The sequence below is a fragment of the Myzus persicae genome, unplaced genomic scaffold (assembly GCF_001856785.1).
Source record: "Myzus persicae strain clone G006 unplaced genomic scaffold, MPER_G0061.0, whole genome shotgun sequence".
In the NCBI taxonomy this organism is placed as follows: domain Eukaryota; kingdom Metazoa; phylum Arthropoda; class Insecta; order Hemiptera; family Aphididae; genus Myzus; species Myzus persicae.
Window position 1 is genome coordinate 197,903 of NW_019104378.1, and position 19,070 is coordinate 216,972.

The 19,070-nt window shown below is 28.1% G+C and overlaps 1 protein-coding gene across 1 annotated transcript in view; it reads right to left on the bottom strand.

The window, feature by feature from the left end:
* Positions 1-19,070, bottom strand: part of LOC111041747 (zwei Ig domain protein zig-8-like) — a 251,929-nt gene that overhangs the window by 26,362 nt on the left and 206,497 nt on the right. The window contains exon 3 of the mRNA XM_022326143.1: positions 18,235-18,445. Within this exon, the coding sequence (XP_022181835.1) occupies positions 18,235-18,445 (211 nt within the window). The remainder of the gene's footprint in view (positions 1-18,234; positions 18,446-19,070) is intronic.

Genomic DNA, 19,070 nt, shown 5'->3' on the forward strand with positions numbered 1-19,070 from the left:
AAGAAACGGGCTGCGACGAGGACGAAGAAGTGGCAGAAGTCAAGATAATAATATGACGTATAGCCTTCGCTAGGTGGATGAGTGGCGGTGGTGTCATTTGTCACGGGATACACTGACAGTCATTACAAGCACTCAAGGGCCATCTGCTTGATGTCCCTGGCCATGAGCGGCGTTCGTCCGACCTCCGGTATACAGTGCACGAAGGGTGGCCGGCGCGCGCACCCACACACACCCACACACCCTCACATACATATACGATGAGAGAATACTCCCGCGTTGTTTGAATAATATCTTTCGGGTCCTAACTACATCTTAATGGTAAAAAATGTTTTTTGCGACCTTTTGTGCATCGCTCTCGCATAATGCTGAAATTAAACCTGCCACCACGGCCGGTCACTACGTTAACGATCAACTGTCGTAAAGCTTTACTCGTCCGATTCTCTCCTCATCCCCACCGGCCAATCCATCAGAGATTTACATAAAAACTAAACCATACATTTTGTAGCTGGACATGACCGAGATTTGTTTTGGACACACACACGCACACACACACACACACACACACACGACCGTTATATAGCTGTGGTGCTAATAACCTGGATGGAGTCATCGCTTTTCAGCCTACTGAATGTAAATATCAAATGTTATCTCTGACAAAAAAATGAATATCCAAATTAAACATAATAGTATTTCCAATATTTATTACTTAATATTTTCCAATTGATTAAAAAAAAACAATCATTCCATTGTGTTTGTATTAATTTTACCAGTGCCTTGTTTTTACTGTTTTTTGGTAATCATTTTTGATTATTTTAGTGTAATGACTAATGGCAGTCGAAATTTGTGTGTGGATCAACTACCACACGAAGCCCCGATTATATGCGTATTGACACAGAAAATGTACCTAGGAGTTAGGACAATAATAACTTTCATAGATAATGACCGTGCTGATGTTATAATTATTTAAGCTAACTTGAGAAATATTATTAAATTATTTCCAGTAAATTATAATATTAGAGTTCTAAATAAAATTCCACCTAAAAATTGTTTTTCCTATACAATCAAAAAAATACAATCTAAAAACAAATCCTAATTTCTATTTTTATAATTTAATCAAATAACCCATAAATCCATCGTACTAGTAGGTAATAGGTATATACAACTTAATAAGATCTAATTATAGTTGAGGCAATTAAGAGACCATCAAATTAAAATTGAGTATCACTATAAAGAAGATTAGATGATGACAAATTGAAAAATGACATGTAAAATATTATGATAAACACTGAACAAGTTACAATGATTGTAAAAAATTGTTTCGGCAGAATAATATACCTATTATGTTTTTTTTTCTCAATGTTATATAAACTTTACCATTTTTATTAAATTGTATTTAAAGTTTGTTAACAAAACTATATTCTTAGACATATAACTTGTTTTTCTTGTAAAATTTTTTTCTTAGATTTACTATCAATAATCTTATACTTATACTTTATGCTGTTTATTGTTTTTATTAGCATATTAATTTTTTGTTTAAATATATTAATAATAATATGGCAATACTAATTATTTATAGAATTTGTATTTTGATGCCAGACTTACGCTAGCCATTAACAAAAGAACAAAGAAACAACAGCAATTTCATCCATTTTTATACTTGGCAACAAATATGAAACAGCAACAAATTACAAACTTTCACTTTTCACCAAAAAAGCAAAATACAAACATTTACGAGATAAAATGTTTATGTTGTATTTTATTATTAAATGGGGTGCACACTCTGTACAACCAAAACAGAAACAAGACATCGTAGTTTTATAGTTATTAGTTTAATTTACTTATGTTTCAAATTTAACAAAGGGTGTCATGTGGTGCAAGGTTGGGGCATGTCATAAAAAATTATCTATGTTTAAGAATAAAATATTATTAGTTAATTGTTTGCGTTTCTTCATCGTTTTTTGAATTATTATACCTTTTGGATTGTTAATTGTTATGAATTATTTAAATAGACATACTGATAAGAACTTTCCAGTTTATATTTATTACATACCTACATTGATTCAGTTTTAAATTAATTAAAACCTTGTATGGACACAATATCTAATACTCAAATTAATTTAGTTGAATGTATTCAATTACAACTTAAAAAATTGAAAACATATAATTTGAAGTTATTCTTAAGCAAATTAAAAATATTTTCAACTTGATAAATTAAAACCACTTGACGTGGCTTGTCATGGTTTAGTAATTGCAGGTTGAAGCCCCTATTAGGTAGTTACCAATTACGAATTATTTAAACCGGGGAAATCACTCTCTATAGTATGTGTCGTATTATGAAATAATAGCTATTATTATTATGAAATTTATATTTTTAATATTATTTACATTAAATACCTTTAGATTCTTTGAAAGTAGGTACTAAGTATAAGTGAGACTGATTCTGGTTCCATTAGTAAAATGTGGTCAATGAAAGTTGTCAAAATCGGTTTTCTAATTACCTTATACATACAACTTATAAGTTAGTATGAAATAAATTACTAATTGATAACAATATTATTGCCTCTTGTTTAGAAAAAGATACTGGTAGGAGGGATGTGACGGCCCCATTCATTCTCATTACCTGAGAAAGCACCTAACTCCAGCTTATGAAGATATTGGAGGATTTGGGTGATTTATAGTGTCAGAGTGGAATGTTTTTTTAGTGAAGCTAGTACAACGGGATTATATTACACAATGATTTCAAGGTCATTGTAAAGAGTGCAGTTGCTGACGTAAAATAGAGATACTTATAAGTTAAAAAATATTTGTACAAATATTATAGAATGTATTTATTATCTATTTATAATTTATATTTGTCTAACAATGAAACATGAATGGATGAATTCAATTTATCGAATTAATTTTTTGATGGCCTTTTATTCTTAACCTTTAATTTATGAGTAAAAATTTAATTTGTGGTGTAATTATTATACAAAGTTAACAAACAAGTACCTAATGTTTGTGCTGTAAAAAGTTACAACGAACACTTACAATCGTTTACATATTTTTAAACGTTTGTGTATGGAATATATTTGAGAACTTACTAATTGTTATGGATAAATCATGGTTGGAAAATATCATAAATTTATCGGCGTTAATGTTTGCATTCATTTACAGCGGTGAAATGATTAATCGGTATTGTAGAGTTAATTTTTAGAAATTCGTACTTTGAGGCAACATTTTATGCGTCGTCATTCAACGGGGTCCAAGCGCGCTCACAACAGGGTATAATTTGCATTTGAATTATTGCACTTTAGCGTAAACACACCCACGCACCCACAAGCGAATACACGCGAAGCGGGTAGGTGCGTATAGTAAAAGATAGCTGATACACAACACGGAATAATTGAAAACGGTACGGACATGCCACATTATATAAACCGTCCCATTTCACCTCTCGTTGTGACTATTTGAGGTGTATAATAATATGAACGAATACGATAAAGTGCCATCACGACAAAAGACGTATAAGTATGCAAATGACGTTCACCTCCGTCATCCACTGCCGCTGATGGCGATGTCGAAGCCGTCGGGAGACCGTCATTACAGTGTCGATCCATCGTTGGTAAAAACTTCTCTCGTTCTTCCCTCTCAGTCTCTCTTTTCGTAAAAACTTCTACACCAAAATCGCCATTCATTATTCATACGTGGTCTGCGAACCGTGGCCCTATTGTTTGCCGTTAAAATGACATTGGCGCTATGAGAATTTACAATTTACATCGTTATCGATTTTGTTACTACTCACAAATGGTACAGAGACAGATAGATAGATAGAATGGGAGTAAGAGAGAGAGAGAGAGAATGAGAGATATTCTGTTCTTTATTGAAACCACGAAGTTGGCTTTTCTGTAACCATGATAATATTATGTTGGTATACCTACGTATAATGTATATATTATTATTAAGATTACTATACGTGTATTACGTGTGCAATCATTACTAAAGCAGACTATGTGCATAGTATATTATTATGTTAAGTCTGCTATAACGTATACACTTAATTATTTTGTCATTAAAATAATAATTATTATCGTGCAGCAGATGCAATGGAAAAATAAAAATAAAATATGTATTTTATTTTAATACAATAAAATAAACAATAACACGGTACAAGAGAACAATTAAATGTAAGTTGGTGCTTTAAAAAAAAAAAAAACGTTCAAGACGATAAAACTATAATTGTGTAGCTTACTCCGTGTATACGTAAGAATTAAATTACAGTTTATTTGTTAGGAAACATTTACGTAGATTAAAAATTAGTTTAATGATAACCTATTTCAAATATTTACCTAGTGCATTTACCCAAATTATTTATAAAGTGCCTATTCGCAGTGTTAAAATAAATTGCACGATTTTATGTCCTATGTTTTACACGAAACAATTTGTAACGAACTACTTATTTAAAAATATCACCTCCCGTATAATATTTAAGAAACGATTGACCTCATATTTCGTCTGGTTGTATTATCCATATGTAAATCAACCTTAATGGTTGTTTAGTTTTTTTAAGTGCAAGAAAATTTCTTTTCCTTGCCTTTATAACGTGTCAGCAGTTAAGATAGATGTTTTTAAAGGTTTGCGGGCAATGAAAAAAAAAAGAAGAAAAGAAATAAGAAAAACATTCGCCTATGGTTTTTACTCTTATTTCGTGTCTATTCGGGATAAACTATAGTTTCACGATCAAATAATATCTGCAATTGAATACATAGATATTTCATACCAAACATTACTATAGCAATAAATAACATATTTTTCTAAATTCCACAAGCTTGAAGTAGAAATATAGAATTAGATGACTGTGATAATATTATATTGTAATATTACGATTTTAATGAAAGCACCTATACTGTACGTTTGAGCTTAATATAATATTATTTCATAAGGTCCCTATGATACTTTTATTAAAATTTTACAAATAGCAGGAAAAGTTCAACCAATAATTCAATCGATGATAATATTATGAAATAAAGTAATGTATACGAATTATAATATTTCATAGGTTTATCATACATGGTTAAATACCTGCTGAGATATTATATTCTTGAAAACACTGCTTTGATATGATGATATTGCGTGCAGCTATAATGTTTATGTATTTAGTGACGTGTAATAATTAGATGGTTGGTTGAATGTTTAGATGAACTGATGATGAAGGATGATGTTAATTATACAATATACATATTATCAGTCTAGTATACACACATTTGAAATACTATATTTGCCAGAAATCACTACGTTACAAATTACAATAATACTTGATAATAATTTAGAAACTCTAATGAAAATGTTAAACATGAATGAACAATGAACATAGTTATTAATTTTGAATTACCTACTTCGTTTAACTGTACATTAAGATACTGAATCTAAATGTTGAGAGCAATACATTTGAGAATGAAAAATATTCGCAGGTTTGGAAACATTGAATAATATTAAATTAAATACGAATTGTTTTAGTAATTTTTCCTTAAATAATAATTGTATTGTTGTAATACTCTAGTTCAACGTACGGGTGATAAATAATTTCTCTGGAGAGTAATAAATGTATTGTTTAATTAATATTTTATTATATCTTCAGTAATACTATCTTTATAAATTATTTTTTTGCTTTATTCATTTTATAATAAATTATAAAAAATACATAACATTTAACAAATATATTGGCAGGAAGCTGGTATACTAACATACCCAACAAAACGTACCATTCAGTTTTTTTTTTTTTAAAGCAAACATGGACTTACAAATATAGAATCATTTTTAAGGATTACAAAAAATATTAAGTTTGTACAGCGCTCATAGAAATTTTGAAATATTCAAATAAGGTATGGACTATACGTATTATAACGTGTATGATATATATTATATTATATTATGTAACGCATGCACGATGGTAGATTAATCTTATATAATGAACGTTGAAATATGTAGACAAATCATTACTCGTTATTTCATTTTAGTAGGGATACCAGATTTTTATTCATCATTTTTGTACATAGTAAAATTGTTTTTAATTATCTAATAAATTATAAGCCAACTGAACTATTTATGACATAACTATTATCAAATACTTATTTCCTGGTAAGAAAATGTGTTTGTCTCCACACAAGTATGTAGCGGTCTTGCTTGTATATGTATATACATATAAGAGACATTTTATTATTAAGTTCTGAATGCACTATTTCAATGTCTTTATACTTTAAGCTTTGACACAAAATTGTTTCATACAATTTTGTCACTAAATTATTGAATTAAGATACACTGATGATATCTCTATTTGGCCATGCACAACTCTTGGGTTCGAATCCAGTTAGCTATTCAGGTTATAAAGTTTAAACATAAGCCAACTCAAATTGTTCTCCTAAACGTAAGATGAAAAGTTAAAAATAAAATATATTAAAGTAAATCCGCGATTGCAATCCACATTGAGTACCACGTTATGCTGCAGAGGTGGTCTGAAACTACTATTTTCATATATTTAGTGTTAAAATACACTTGGACACACAAGTCGTGGAGAATGATTCGTGTAGATTTTTAATATCCAATTAAATTATACATGGGTACACGATTTATTAAATTTAATAGTATAAATATGAACTAGATTCCTCAAGCTTTTAAATACAGCCTTGGTATAACAATCGTTTACTCTCGTTATTATAAGCAATTATAAAATATAACAATTTTAGAACAAATTGCTACGTGAAGCGAAAATTTTTCTCAAAACGAATTTCACGGTGTTAACATGTCAGTATTGTCACTAACTAGATGCACTTTACTAGTTCATTTTAAGGACCTGTGAAAATTTGATGCAAAATTTGATCGTAGTTCAGTTGTGCAATACTATACGAGTATATATTTTTTTAGATAATATGTTAGTATATCTGATGTATTTGCTATTACATTTATATTATTATCTATACTTTAATCTACAAAATTGAATTGATTAAATTTTCATTTCAAAACACGATATTTTGATATACTTACCTATCAAATTAAAATATTTGAGATTTCCTACAAAATTTGTAATTATAATAACTCCGAAACATATCACTATTTATAAGGAAATAAACCATAGCTCAAAGTCAAAAATATTAAATACCTGTATGACAACTTCAATAATGTGATATGTGCAAACTAAAGTCATGTTATAACGAAAGTTTTGTAGTAGGAGTTGTCGTTGTGTTTGTTTGACGGTAGAACAATTCATTGCACGAAACGCCATGCATGTTACAACAACAATAATAATAATAATAATATATTTGTTTGTATATATCTATTTTTCATGGCATTGATGTATTTAAAATCATGAGGAATCGTGTAGGTTATGTTACAAATTACATTTTCAGAATCGTCTATGTATATAAATAGCTATTATAATTTATGATTTCGAAGATTCGTAGAATCGTGTTGAGTCCACTGAAAATTATACTTTGAATGCGATTTGTATCATTGATTTTAATTGAAATTCCCCTACTCCGTTTCCTTGTTATGACCGGGGGGGGGGGGATGAGGAGTTTTTTGTGGAAGCAAGTTTTTTGTGGTGGAAATTTTATGAGGATGAAATAAAACAAAAGTTTAGCAGTTTTATACTTTTAATAATTTTTAATTATACTTATTAATTATTGAAAAGTATGCATAATAATACATTATACATTGTTGGAGGTTGGAAATAATATGTCATGTATGGATATATGTTGTATAGCACATACGCAATTAATAATTATACCATCTTCCACATTGATTTTACACCAGTGTACAATAGTACCTTTATCTTTGAGAAGCCGGACCGATTTATTTATATTTTCGTTTGATTATTTTCGGGTATACTTTATACACATATAATTATTATGTATTTCTATACACAGTGTCCCGTGAGGATTTACCCATTGCGATATCTCCTGAAATAACGGAGATATCATAATTTTTTTTTTTTAGTCAGGGACAAGGACTACAGATATTTCATAGCTTGATTTTACTTAATGTATTGGTGAAAAAAGTTTTTTCTATTTAATTATTTTCAAAAAAATTTAAGACAGCCATTTTGCTTATACTTTTTTAATAATGTTGATGTTTCAACATTTTATTTTTATTAACCCCGAGAGTTTTTTTTTTTAAGTTTTGAGGACAATTTTGTATTATTAGTCCATGGGCCATGTTTAAATAAGTCTTATCAGAAACCGAGACAAAATAAATATCACAATTAATGACTATGGTCTTAATAAATAATTCGAAATTTTTCCCAAAATATAAAATTTATATTAAAAATCGTAGAATTAATGTAAATAAAATGTTGAAACATCAACATTTAAAAAAAAATAAACTCTACGAAAAAAAAAAATTAAAAAAAAAATAATCGTGGAGGGTGGTATAATTATTAGTTGTGTATGTACTGTCATACAATGTTCATATTTCTTTGTATTATAACCATATGATTATTAAATTTGATAGTTTAAAATGTTATACCTACAATAATTATAATTTGTACATAACCTAGGTAATAATTATTTTAATTTTTAGTAGGTACGCTGCCGATATTAGGTAGTACTGACTTTAGGAGAATCACTGAGGCAATTTCGGAACCTTGTCGACCGAAATATATAGGCAACATTATTTGACGCAAAGGTTCCTCTTGATATTATTACTTGAAATCGTTTTTTTTTTATAATACATGCATGTGAGTGGAAAGCAAATACAATTAAGTGGAGCCGTTTGGAAATGAGGCGAGGAAAAAAAGGATTTTTTGTGAAGGGTAGAAGGGTAGTAAAGGGTAGCCATTTTAAAATCGGCCTCCCCGGTGGCATATTCGCTAACACGCACTGCACTAAACACCATAATATACGTATTGTCCCTATATTATCCTATCCTATTTTGTTTTGTATTTATAAATTCTAGTTACTGTAACTATACGGAATTCAAATTGTATCTTGTAGTATGAAAAATTGATCGTTAAACGCATAGAAACCCTAATTTTCTTTTGATATTTTTGTATCATTTATATTACACCATTATGATATTTTTTTAATCACACCTGAATTATCTAACATCAAAACTTTTTTTTAAGATACCAATTTCATTTAAAATGTTATTGAAATTAAAGTTAAACTGTTGAATACACAATTTGCATTAAAGTTCTAACAAAACATCTTAGTAATAATATGTTAATTGTTTATATGAAAACCTGATAGAAAGTGATATCTACGACATTAAACTTAAAAATAAATACATTGGATAGTTACGAGAAATATAAATCTCAAGGGTATTAAAACTTTCAAAAGTTATTTATACCAAGAAAATTATTTTACTGTTATCAAGTTAGGCACAATTATTCATACTCAACATGGTTTTGTTTATGATATAGATACATTTAAAGACAATTATTTTGCTAAAAATATTAATAAAATATATAATACTGCTTATAATAACTAGTAAGTATGACGTATGTAGTATTATATTATTTATGTACTAAATACTAATAGAATCATTATTAAATATTGATTTGGTAATATGGAAAATTATACTTTCATTTATCTTGTTGCAACTATTTGTCTAATATTGTCTCTATTATATTGTGTTTCCGGATTTCTTAGCAGGTTTCTTACATTCACCACACTTTTTTTATCACTATTTTTGGCTCAATGCCCACACATGTAGCAATATTAGAAATTCTACAAACTACAATTAAATACCAATGCGACTTCTGTGTCAACATTGATATCCCATTAAAACCAGATAGCTCGCTTCAATAAAATCAATTTAACACGTTTCAATGAACGATTGAATTGAAACTATAATTAATAATAGTATGTAATAAAAGTGCTGATTTTTTTGTTTTAAATAATTAATTAATTGTTCAACAAACTAAATGTTTTTACAAAGTTGTAAATGAAAAAATAAAAATAAAAGAACAAAGATAATAATATATATGTTATTTGTATGTTGTCTGGTTGGTCTTCTAGGAAAATATTTTGTGATAAGCAAGGTTTTATCGTAGGTTTAGATGTTTCTTCATCAATTTTGTAATGAAGAGTTCCTTCTGTTTTATTTAGGTTATTGTTGAAGTTTATATGTTGGTTAATTATCCATGTTAAGTCGAAAAATACCATTTTTTTGTGTAGTCGTTTGTTTTTCATGAACCAAAAGACGCTATTCAAAGGAATTTATTTTTGATAATTTGCAGTCCTTTTTATTTTTGTTGGGAAATCACACTAGTCATATGCTAGTTAGTAGTGGTCTTTTATTACTTTAAAGCAGAAGAAAACATTTTATCTACATGATTTATGGGGAATAATATTTTCATCCCTGCATATATTTGGCTTAGTAATGTGAATTTTCTCAGTTAGTATTTCATCTATGTACTCCAAGTATTTGTCAACCTTGCTGTTTCATTGGATATATTAGTCCTTAATTTGTACTAAGGCCGACATTTAAGTATTTTCTAAAGGTAAATACCTAAGCTTCCCTTTTGGTAGCATTTAGGATAAGTTTCCATCTTGAGTACTACATAGATAATTTTTCAAAGGTGTGTGTAATAGATCATTTAATGTCAATAAATTCTACAATTTTGGTTTGCATTTTAATTGCCGTGTCATCTGCAAACATTGGCAGCTGACAGTGATTTGGTGTTGGTATGTACTGACAGTTGTAGATAGTAAACAAAGTTAGTCCTAGGTCTGATCCTGGGAAGATTTCTGCTTTTATTTGAAGTACTTTAGAAAGGTTGGATCCTATTCTTATCTGGAATGTGCTATTTGTGAAGAATAAAAAGAGGGTGATGTGGGAACTTTAGAGTTGAAGTTTTGATATAAGTTCTTGATGTTTATCAAAGACCTGTGAAATATCGTTGTTGTAAATATTTTATTTTCCAATTCATCAACTTTAGTTTTGGAAATCTGATGTAATTAGTGAATGGAAGGATAGGTACATTTCAGAAATGGTTCTATTCTGTAGCATATAACTGTAAACGTTTTTAAGTAGACGTATTAGTCAATAGATTTTAGGTGAGCTATTTGATTTTCTTGATTTGCATATGGGGACAATAGTTGATAATATTTCCATGCATCTAGGGAAGAATCCTAGATTTTAGTTTCATTTTTGTTCTAATTTGTTAATTTTGGGTTTTTTTTTTAAATTTAAATCAAGCTTTTTTCTAGCTTTTGACTGGTAAAATAATCAATTCATTTACTTATATCTAATTCTTCTTTCTTACACAGTTCAACCAAAATATATTGTGCAATTGTGTCACAACTTTTTGTTGTATTTATCTTGATGGTGTATTTGGTGAAAATGTAGTGGATCTGATACTGTCATGAATTTGCATACAAACATATTTTTATCGAACAACTATAATGTAATGCGTATACTCGTAGTGTTTAATCATAGATATAAATAAAAACCAATAACAATAATCTACTGATTTCACTGATAAAATTGACATATGCCAATTGCTTAACTGTGCATGCTAATACTTGTAGTGTACAATACCTATACTAGATACCTAGAGTTTTATATCGGCTATTGGTGGGTAATCATTGTGGTCAACGATAATCTCAACCGTTACCTTAACAATAGATTGTATATTCCATTTAGTATTTACATCTTACTTGGTATCATGTTAGAGAATTTATTCAACCCTACACTACATGGTGTGTTGAGAAGTGTGAACCCGGGATTACTCGCTAACGTTTAACCATAATATTTAACGTTGGTCATCCTTAAAGGAAAATGGAGTTACCAATTAACATTGAAACCCAAGAAAACATATAAATACAGAATGACCAATTACCAGGTAACCAACGCTATTTCCGGCATCGGTCAGATAGTTTGAGGGTAATGTGGTCGCCGTAGTCGTCGAGCCGTGGGACGGCCACGTGAGTCGGTCCACGGAATGCATTATCACCAGTTTCCCGTGGACAGAAACGGTTGAGAGTAAGATAACTAAGAGGTCAACATCGGAGTACAGTTATTCATCAAAGGTTCGTCATAGGAAGCCTCTGCTATGATCATTATTTATAATTTATTGTAGTTGTACTTATAGCCTAATAGGTTTTATGAAGTCCAAACTCATAATCAAGTTGACTTAGTAATCCTTTAAGAAATCAAAATAAATATAATATTTGATACGAAATTCAGAAATTGGCACCTCGGTTAATAAAAGTACAAAGAAACAGGGATCATTTATTTGCATGACAATTTAATACAATAGGTTCCTTATATTTTTTTTTACAGCAACCAAATAATATCGAAAATGCAATTTAATATTGTACACATTTATTTAATAGAAATTTCAAGTCCCAATTGTTACGAAATTGAATATTTAAACAAAAATCACGGTTTTAGGTATTTATATGATGAACCATTTTACACCTTTCTTAATGTTAGGGAGGTATTGATTTATAAGTTAATAACAGCTACCTAATAATATAATATAATTTATTATATAAAGTATGGGGTTTTAATTTTAGTTCAATCTACCGAGTAACTAATATAAGTGAAAATGTACAATACAATTAAATTTTTTATTAGACTCAATAAACTAATTATTTACAATACATGTATTGTTGTTCGTGGGTATTTCATTGGTTTTGGGTGTGTGAAGAGGCTTTTCATTGATGGAACTTTAGGCGTGGGTGGGTAGGTATAATAAAATATCCTTAGTCAGCTATATGCTGACAGACCATCTGCGCTCAGAATCGTTTTTCGTATGTTACAATTTATCATTGAATTTAAATTTAACATATCCATTACAGTGACCTACACAATGAAGAAGTACATTCTATAATCAACACCTATTATATAGAAGAGCGAATCCTTGGTTTTTTTTTTTAATTTTGAATATATTTTATCCTACATTATGGTTAAAGTATGTTGAAAAATAAAATAAATCAAGTGTTAAAATTAAATTTCAATGTTGACATTAATAAATCGCATTTGAAAATATCCGTTTAATCATTTTTAAGTGTTGTTGTATACGAAATTGTTCTGTAATTTTGAATACTTTCAATGACAAAAAAGTTTTAAAGTTTGATAATAAACGTTAGAGCTGTCAAAGGTGTAACTTTGTGATGATAGTATTTTTCAATAATCGATATTTGCACTTTTCGTTCTTATAAATCTTATGAATAATACAAGATAGTTGAAAAGACAACCTGAACTCATGAGAAATGTCTATATATGGTGTTGTATTTTGTAATCGAAGACTTTTAAGAACAAAATTTCAAACTTTAACGTAGTTGCTGCGTTTGTTTTGTAGGCACGCTTTCCTCTCCCCGACTCCCCGAATGTCACGGACAAAACCAAATTGCCCGTCAACTGCTGCCTCAAAAGGGTGAAATGAAAAAAAGAACACTTGAACAAATTAAATAGTTCAAACTTCCGCACGTGCGTGCTTTCGTCTTAATTTAACTTCGACAGTGACGATTTGTTCAACATTTTGTCGCACTGACTTTTTAAAACTTTTCTTTAATTCATTTTGAAGATAGAAGAAAACGTTTAGATGGAAAAAATAGCTATTTCCATCGTCTTGTCATCTACGTTTTATTCGGTGTATCGTTTCGATAAACGGTTGAAAATGCTTTGAGTAATCGAATACTAGTAAAGAAAAACTAAAAATAACAAAGTTTGAAAAACTTAACAAATACTTTGGTTTACGTGCTCAGACTAATATATAAACAAGAAGGAACCTTTGTTCTGGTCCAGAAGAATACTAGATAGGTACCTATTCTGATTTAAAAGTATTTGAATACAAATTAAAAGAAAATTGGTATTTAGACGAAAACAATAGATAATAGGCGATAATAGATTTTAGGTTGGCGTAAATAACTATTTTTATACTATGTAATTATATTATAGGTATTGAAATATATACTTTAGAAAAATAAGCCATCGTGGATCTAAATATAAAACTGAAATAGCCTTAATTTCTACAAAATTAATAAAAATGCAATAATATAAGTAAAAGCTTATTGTAAGTCCGGGGGGAGGGGGGGGGGAGCTGGGAATAAGTTAATATGCATGCAAATTTTATGTTATAATAAACAAAACATTTTTTAATATCTTGAAATTTCATATTATTTGTCAATTCTTTAAATTCATAGTTATAATGTATAATTTATAATGACGATGAATGTAGCAATTCGGATTATTGACAATTCCTATTTTTTATATTTCTTATGAAAAATTCACTTGAATTCGTTACTATCACTTTTTCATATTTGATTCGTTTATGGGATCCAAGCAATTACTTTTTTTAATGTATATTTGTTGTATAATGGTGTGAAATAATAAATAAATAAAATAATAGTTAAAATAAACGTATAAAAAAACTTAAACCAGAATGTAATATTATCATACGCAGTAACAAACACATGTGAATAATGTAATACAATTACGTAGAAGATGGCTTACTAAAATAAATGAATATACTTAAATTTAAAACAATATAGTTAATAAATATAATACATGATATTTTTAAATCAAAAAAAAAATGTGTTGATTCTATGATTTAAAATTAATGAAATTTTGTAAACCAATTTAAATAAACTGCTGTAACTAATATTGTGTTTATTACAAATTATTAATTCGTATGTAATAATATAGAATGATTTACCAAGTATGCATAGCTCTTTTTTTCTTAAATTATACAGTTATTCATAATCTGATTTATAAAAATTTTAAATATACTAAAAGACCTTTTTTTAAATTCTCGAGATTTTTAGTATTACTTGAGGAATTTTCTGCGGAGATAAAATATTCTGTTTTTCATATGAGAAGTAAATTGTATTGAATGGAGTTTTGACCAACACAAAAAATAATATTAAAATAATACAACCGTGTTTTATATTTTTTATGATTACAATATTAAGTAACAACTTATAGTGATAATGGTCATAGTATGAAATAAAGCATTATTAGTTTTCAGTACCTAGTTATTAAGCTAAGTTTCCAAGAATCTTATGTTCCTATTATATTATGAACTTATAAAAATAATTTAAATAGGTAATAATATTATAAACTAATAACTAATAAGTGTCAACGCATTTCATGTTGTCAAACATTACAATGTACCTAAATTACGTTTTTTACGATTAAAAGATAATACAGAGAGATTTCTTAAGCATGCTTAAAAAATAACCTCAATATTTCAGACATGATATTTATTATATATTAACTAGATATATTTTAAAGTTTACTATTTAAAATATAAATAATCAAATAAAAACTGGTATAATTGTGAAAAACATAAAAATTTCATTTATATATTTGTACATTTATTATGTTCTAGCAGTGTAAATTCAACATGAAGGAAATCTCTTTAAATAATTATAACAACCAAAAAATTGAAATGACATTTGTGTATCAATAAATATTACTTAACGAGCTGTTTAACATCGTGTAAATTACCCTGATATACTATATATTATCACAGCAATTACATAGTTGTTGGTGGCACAATAATATAAAAAAATCTGACTACAACAACCAGAGTTGTAGTAGTTTATGCATTAAATATATGATTAAAAACAATATTATGATGCTTTAATTATTATTCTCTCATAATATCTAAAAGGGTATTTACATATTTTATTTTTATTTAAACTGAACTAACGAGTTTTCATTAAAAAAATTTAAAATACACACAAAACATAAGTGTGTTTTTAACAAATATTGGTTTACACATTATTTCCAAGACCTATATTAATCATAATAGATTAGGCTTTATAACTACATGTAGAATGTATACACAATAAACATATTTCATATTCTTTTTGATGTTTATAAATATGAGGCACACCTTGATACTTTTGAATAAATCTATTTATATTTTTTTTAAACACAATCTGTACAATACGAAATTGGTGTAATCGATTATATTATTTTATAATAGCTAGAGGAGAAACCTTGTGACAGGTGATTTTTACCTCCTAATGGAGGAAAAGATAGGCTAGCATATTTTTTTAGCAGGGGTATATAATACATCCTTGTTTAAAATAAAATATGTTTTTTATACTAATGTAATTCGAAATTTAACGTTTGATAAAAACGAGTCTGGTCCAAATTTATTCAGTTCCATAAGTAAGAATACAACCTTAAATCATTTTACTCGGAAATCTATTTTTAAGTACTTAAAATTAATAAAAGATCTACCAGCGCATTCGTGTTACTTTCGAAAATCATATTTTTTGCGAAATTGCTATTTTCCGTACAACAGATCAGAGTTGTGTCTGTGGGTTTTCAACAAAAGGTCCGAGTTGCGTTTATATTATATAGCATCTCAATTGTAATTAAAAATGATATATTTTTCTATAACTTTTACAGATTGAGAAGTGAGAACTGCTGTCATTTATATTAATACGATTTACACATACATTTTAAACATGAGTTACCATCTTTAAATGTTCCTTTTTTAAATACTCAGAGAAGCAAATCTCTAACCATTATTAATAATTTAATTTCAACACTTAAAATTGTATCATTTTTTATTATAATATAATATGCTTAATATAGCATACAATTTGAATAGCTTAAAATATCACTGTTTCAGTATAGCTATTTTTTTCATAAAAAAGTTCAGCTATATTCCCTTTATTGTTTGGCGATATCTGTAGATAAGGTATCGAAATGGTTGAGGCATCCCACCATCCCAGTGATAAAACCTTAATGGTTCACAATTATTTATACCGGCAAACAATTATTGTGGACACAGCTCAGACCAATAGCCGATAAACCGTAGACTCCACTTGAACCTTCAAACGATAAATCGCTGAAGCAATTCAGTTGTTGCGATATAAACATATATATGTATATTTTTTGACCTAATTCGAACACAGCAAGAACTACATAGACAAAAAATATTCAGTCACTAATATTCTTATAATTTGTATCATAATAATTGAAATAATATGCATTTAAAATTGTATAACTATATTATGTTTTCAGATCCTTATAAATTGTATAGAATAAAAACAAAATTAATATTTTAACTTTTAAAGCCTTATTAATCATCGAAATTGGACAAATTTATGAAACTTTTACAATTCTACCACGTTTGTCGTTCAGAATCTCAAGGAAAAGTTAAATTAAGCTAGATTAATTAATTACTTCCAGGATACAGTATAAATTTCGTGTAACTCAAACTAAAGTGTAATCTAAATATTAATATTACATTATCATGGGTATTGAATGTTGAGTATTATTTAAGCTTTATTTCATCAACTACATACTTTAAGTGGGTTTTAAATATATTACTAATAAAAAACAAGATAACCATGAGTGTATTGGAAAAATATGCAATAAAAAAGTACCTAGTTCTTTTTAAGGGTAAAATAAGATTATTTTTAACCCATCTGGAACTGTTTTACAGATTAAAAACATTTGTGGGTATTAAATATTTCCATGACAGTGGCCCTACACTTATATTTTAGTTGCTTGTTTATAAATTAACAACGCCAAATATGATGGAGAACTCTGACTTACTATTAAAGATGTGTACCTACTTTTAAAATAGATTGAATATTTTTAACATTATATATAGTATAGTATATTAGAGTATAATTATTCTTAAGCGACTTTAAAGGTTTTGGATTCTAAGTGGATCTTTGATGCTATTGGCTTAACAAATAATGTAATTTTTTTTGTAAAATCCTTTTTAGTGTAGTTTAAGTGCTCCAAAAGTTTTATATCTTACATCATTCGATTTGAAATTGGTTGTAGATTGCACATCAAATAATATTAAAGTTACAAAGTTGCTATTGTTTTTTTTAACTCTCAAAACAATTCTACTCGGAATCATTTTTAGAATCTGACAATAATCGTTTTTAAACTTAATAAAATGATCACACAATATATTATAATAGGCATTATAGACATACTTTATAACTGAGTACTGACCAAGAGATATAATTTGTAATGTGAGAATGGCCGATTTCTATATTCTCGTGATTTTGAAGATAAAACTATTGTTATATTAAGTTAGTTTTAAATTTTATTTATGGATAAAACTGTTTGAAATGTTTGCAAATACCTAGTTCAAATTATCCATCATACTACAGTATTTAGCAACTGACTCGTTTAGCCGAGTATGCTTGCAGATCGGTATTCACGATGATAGATGAAGAATAATGGAAATTGTGGTTTGTTTGTCAAGTTAAAAAAAACAAATATTTTAACAAAGTTAAAAACATTCAAATATTGTTTACTCACCAACAACTGTTAAAACCATTGCATGCCCAATTGGAGGCGTTGTACCAACTTGACATTCGTAGTATCCACTATCTCTAATTTGAGGATACCGTATTTGTAGTGTCCAGTCTTCATTCTGGGGTGAATGTATTGCTTGGAATCTTTGGTCACTGGTATACGTGTACCGACCCACGGTTAGCAAGTGAATACCTCGATGTCGAACCCATGAGACCTATAAAAAAAATGTATTGATGTTTGACTTATTAAGTTCAATTAACGGAGATACACTCATAATATTACAAAAATCAATATTAACATTAAATTAGAGTATTAACAGCTATACTGTGAGTTGGCTTATTGAAGAAAGACAGACATAAGTATTATCTCGACGGGTACTTATAGAATAACCATAGCATAACTCCACTGCACTTATGAGTGATGTGAATTAAAATACAAATTATATAATAATATATTCTGGGTACATTTTAATTGTGATCAATAAATGAATTCATTGCGTATAACATTCATAATATGCATAATTACAGATTTATTAGAAAATATAATATTGAAAAAGTTGAGCAATAAAATTAACTCAAAATAAGTGCCTGAGAAAATGTTAGGTTCAAGGTTTATTTTAAAGTGAAACATTGGAAGAAGGTATTTAATTAAATTTCTCAAGTTTCAATTTATAAATGTAATGCAATTTGTTCAAAATATGTAAACAATAACAAAAATAAGTAATGGAACGATTAAATAATGAAGCTTAAAAAAATTGTGTCTATTATGTTTGTAAGCGAAATGATAAAAATACAGTTTTTTGTAAAATGTATCATTAAAAAATAAATAGTATCAAGATA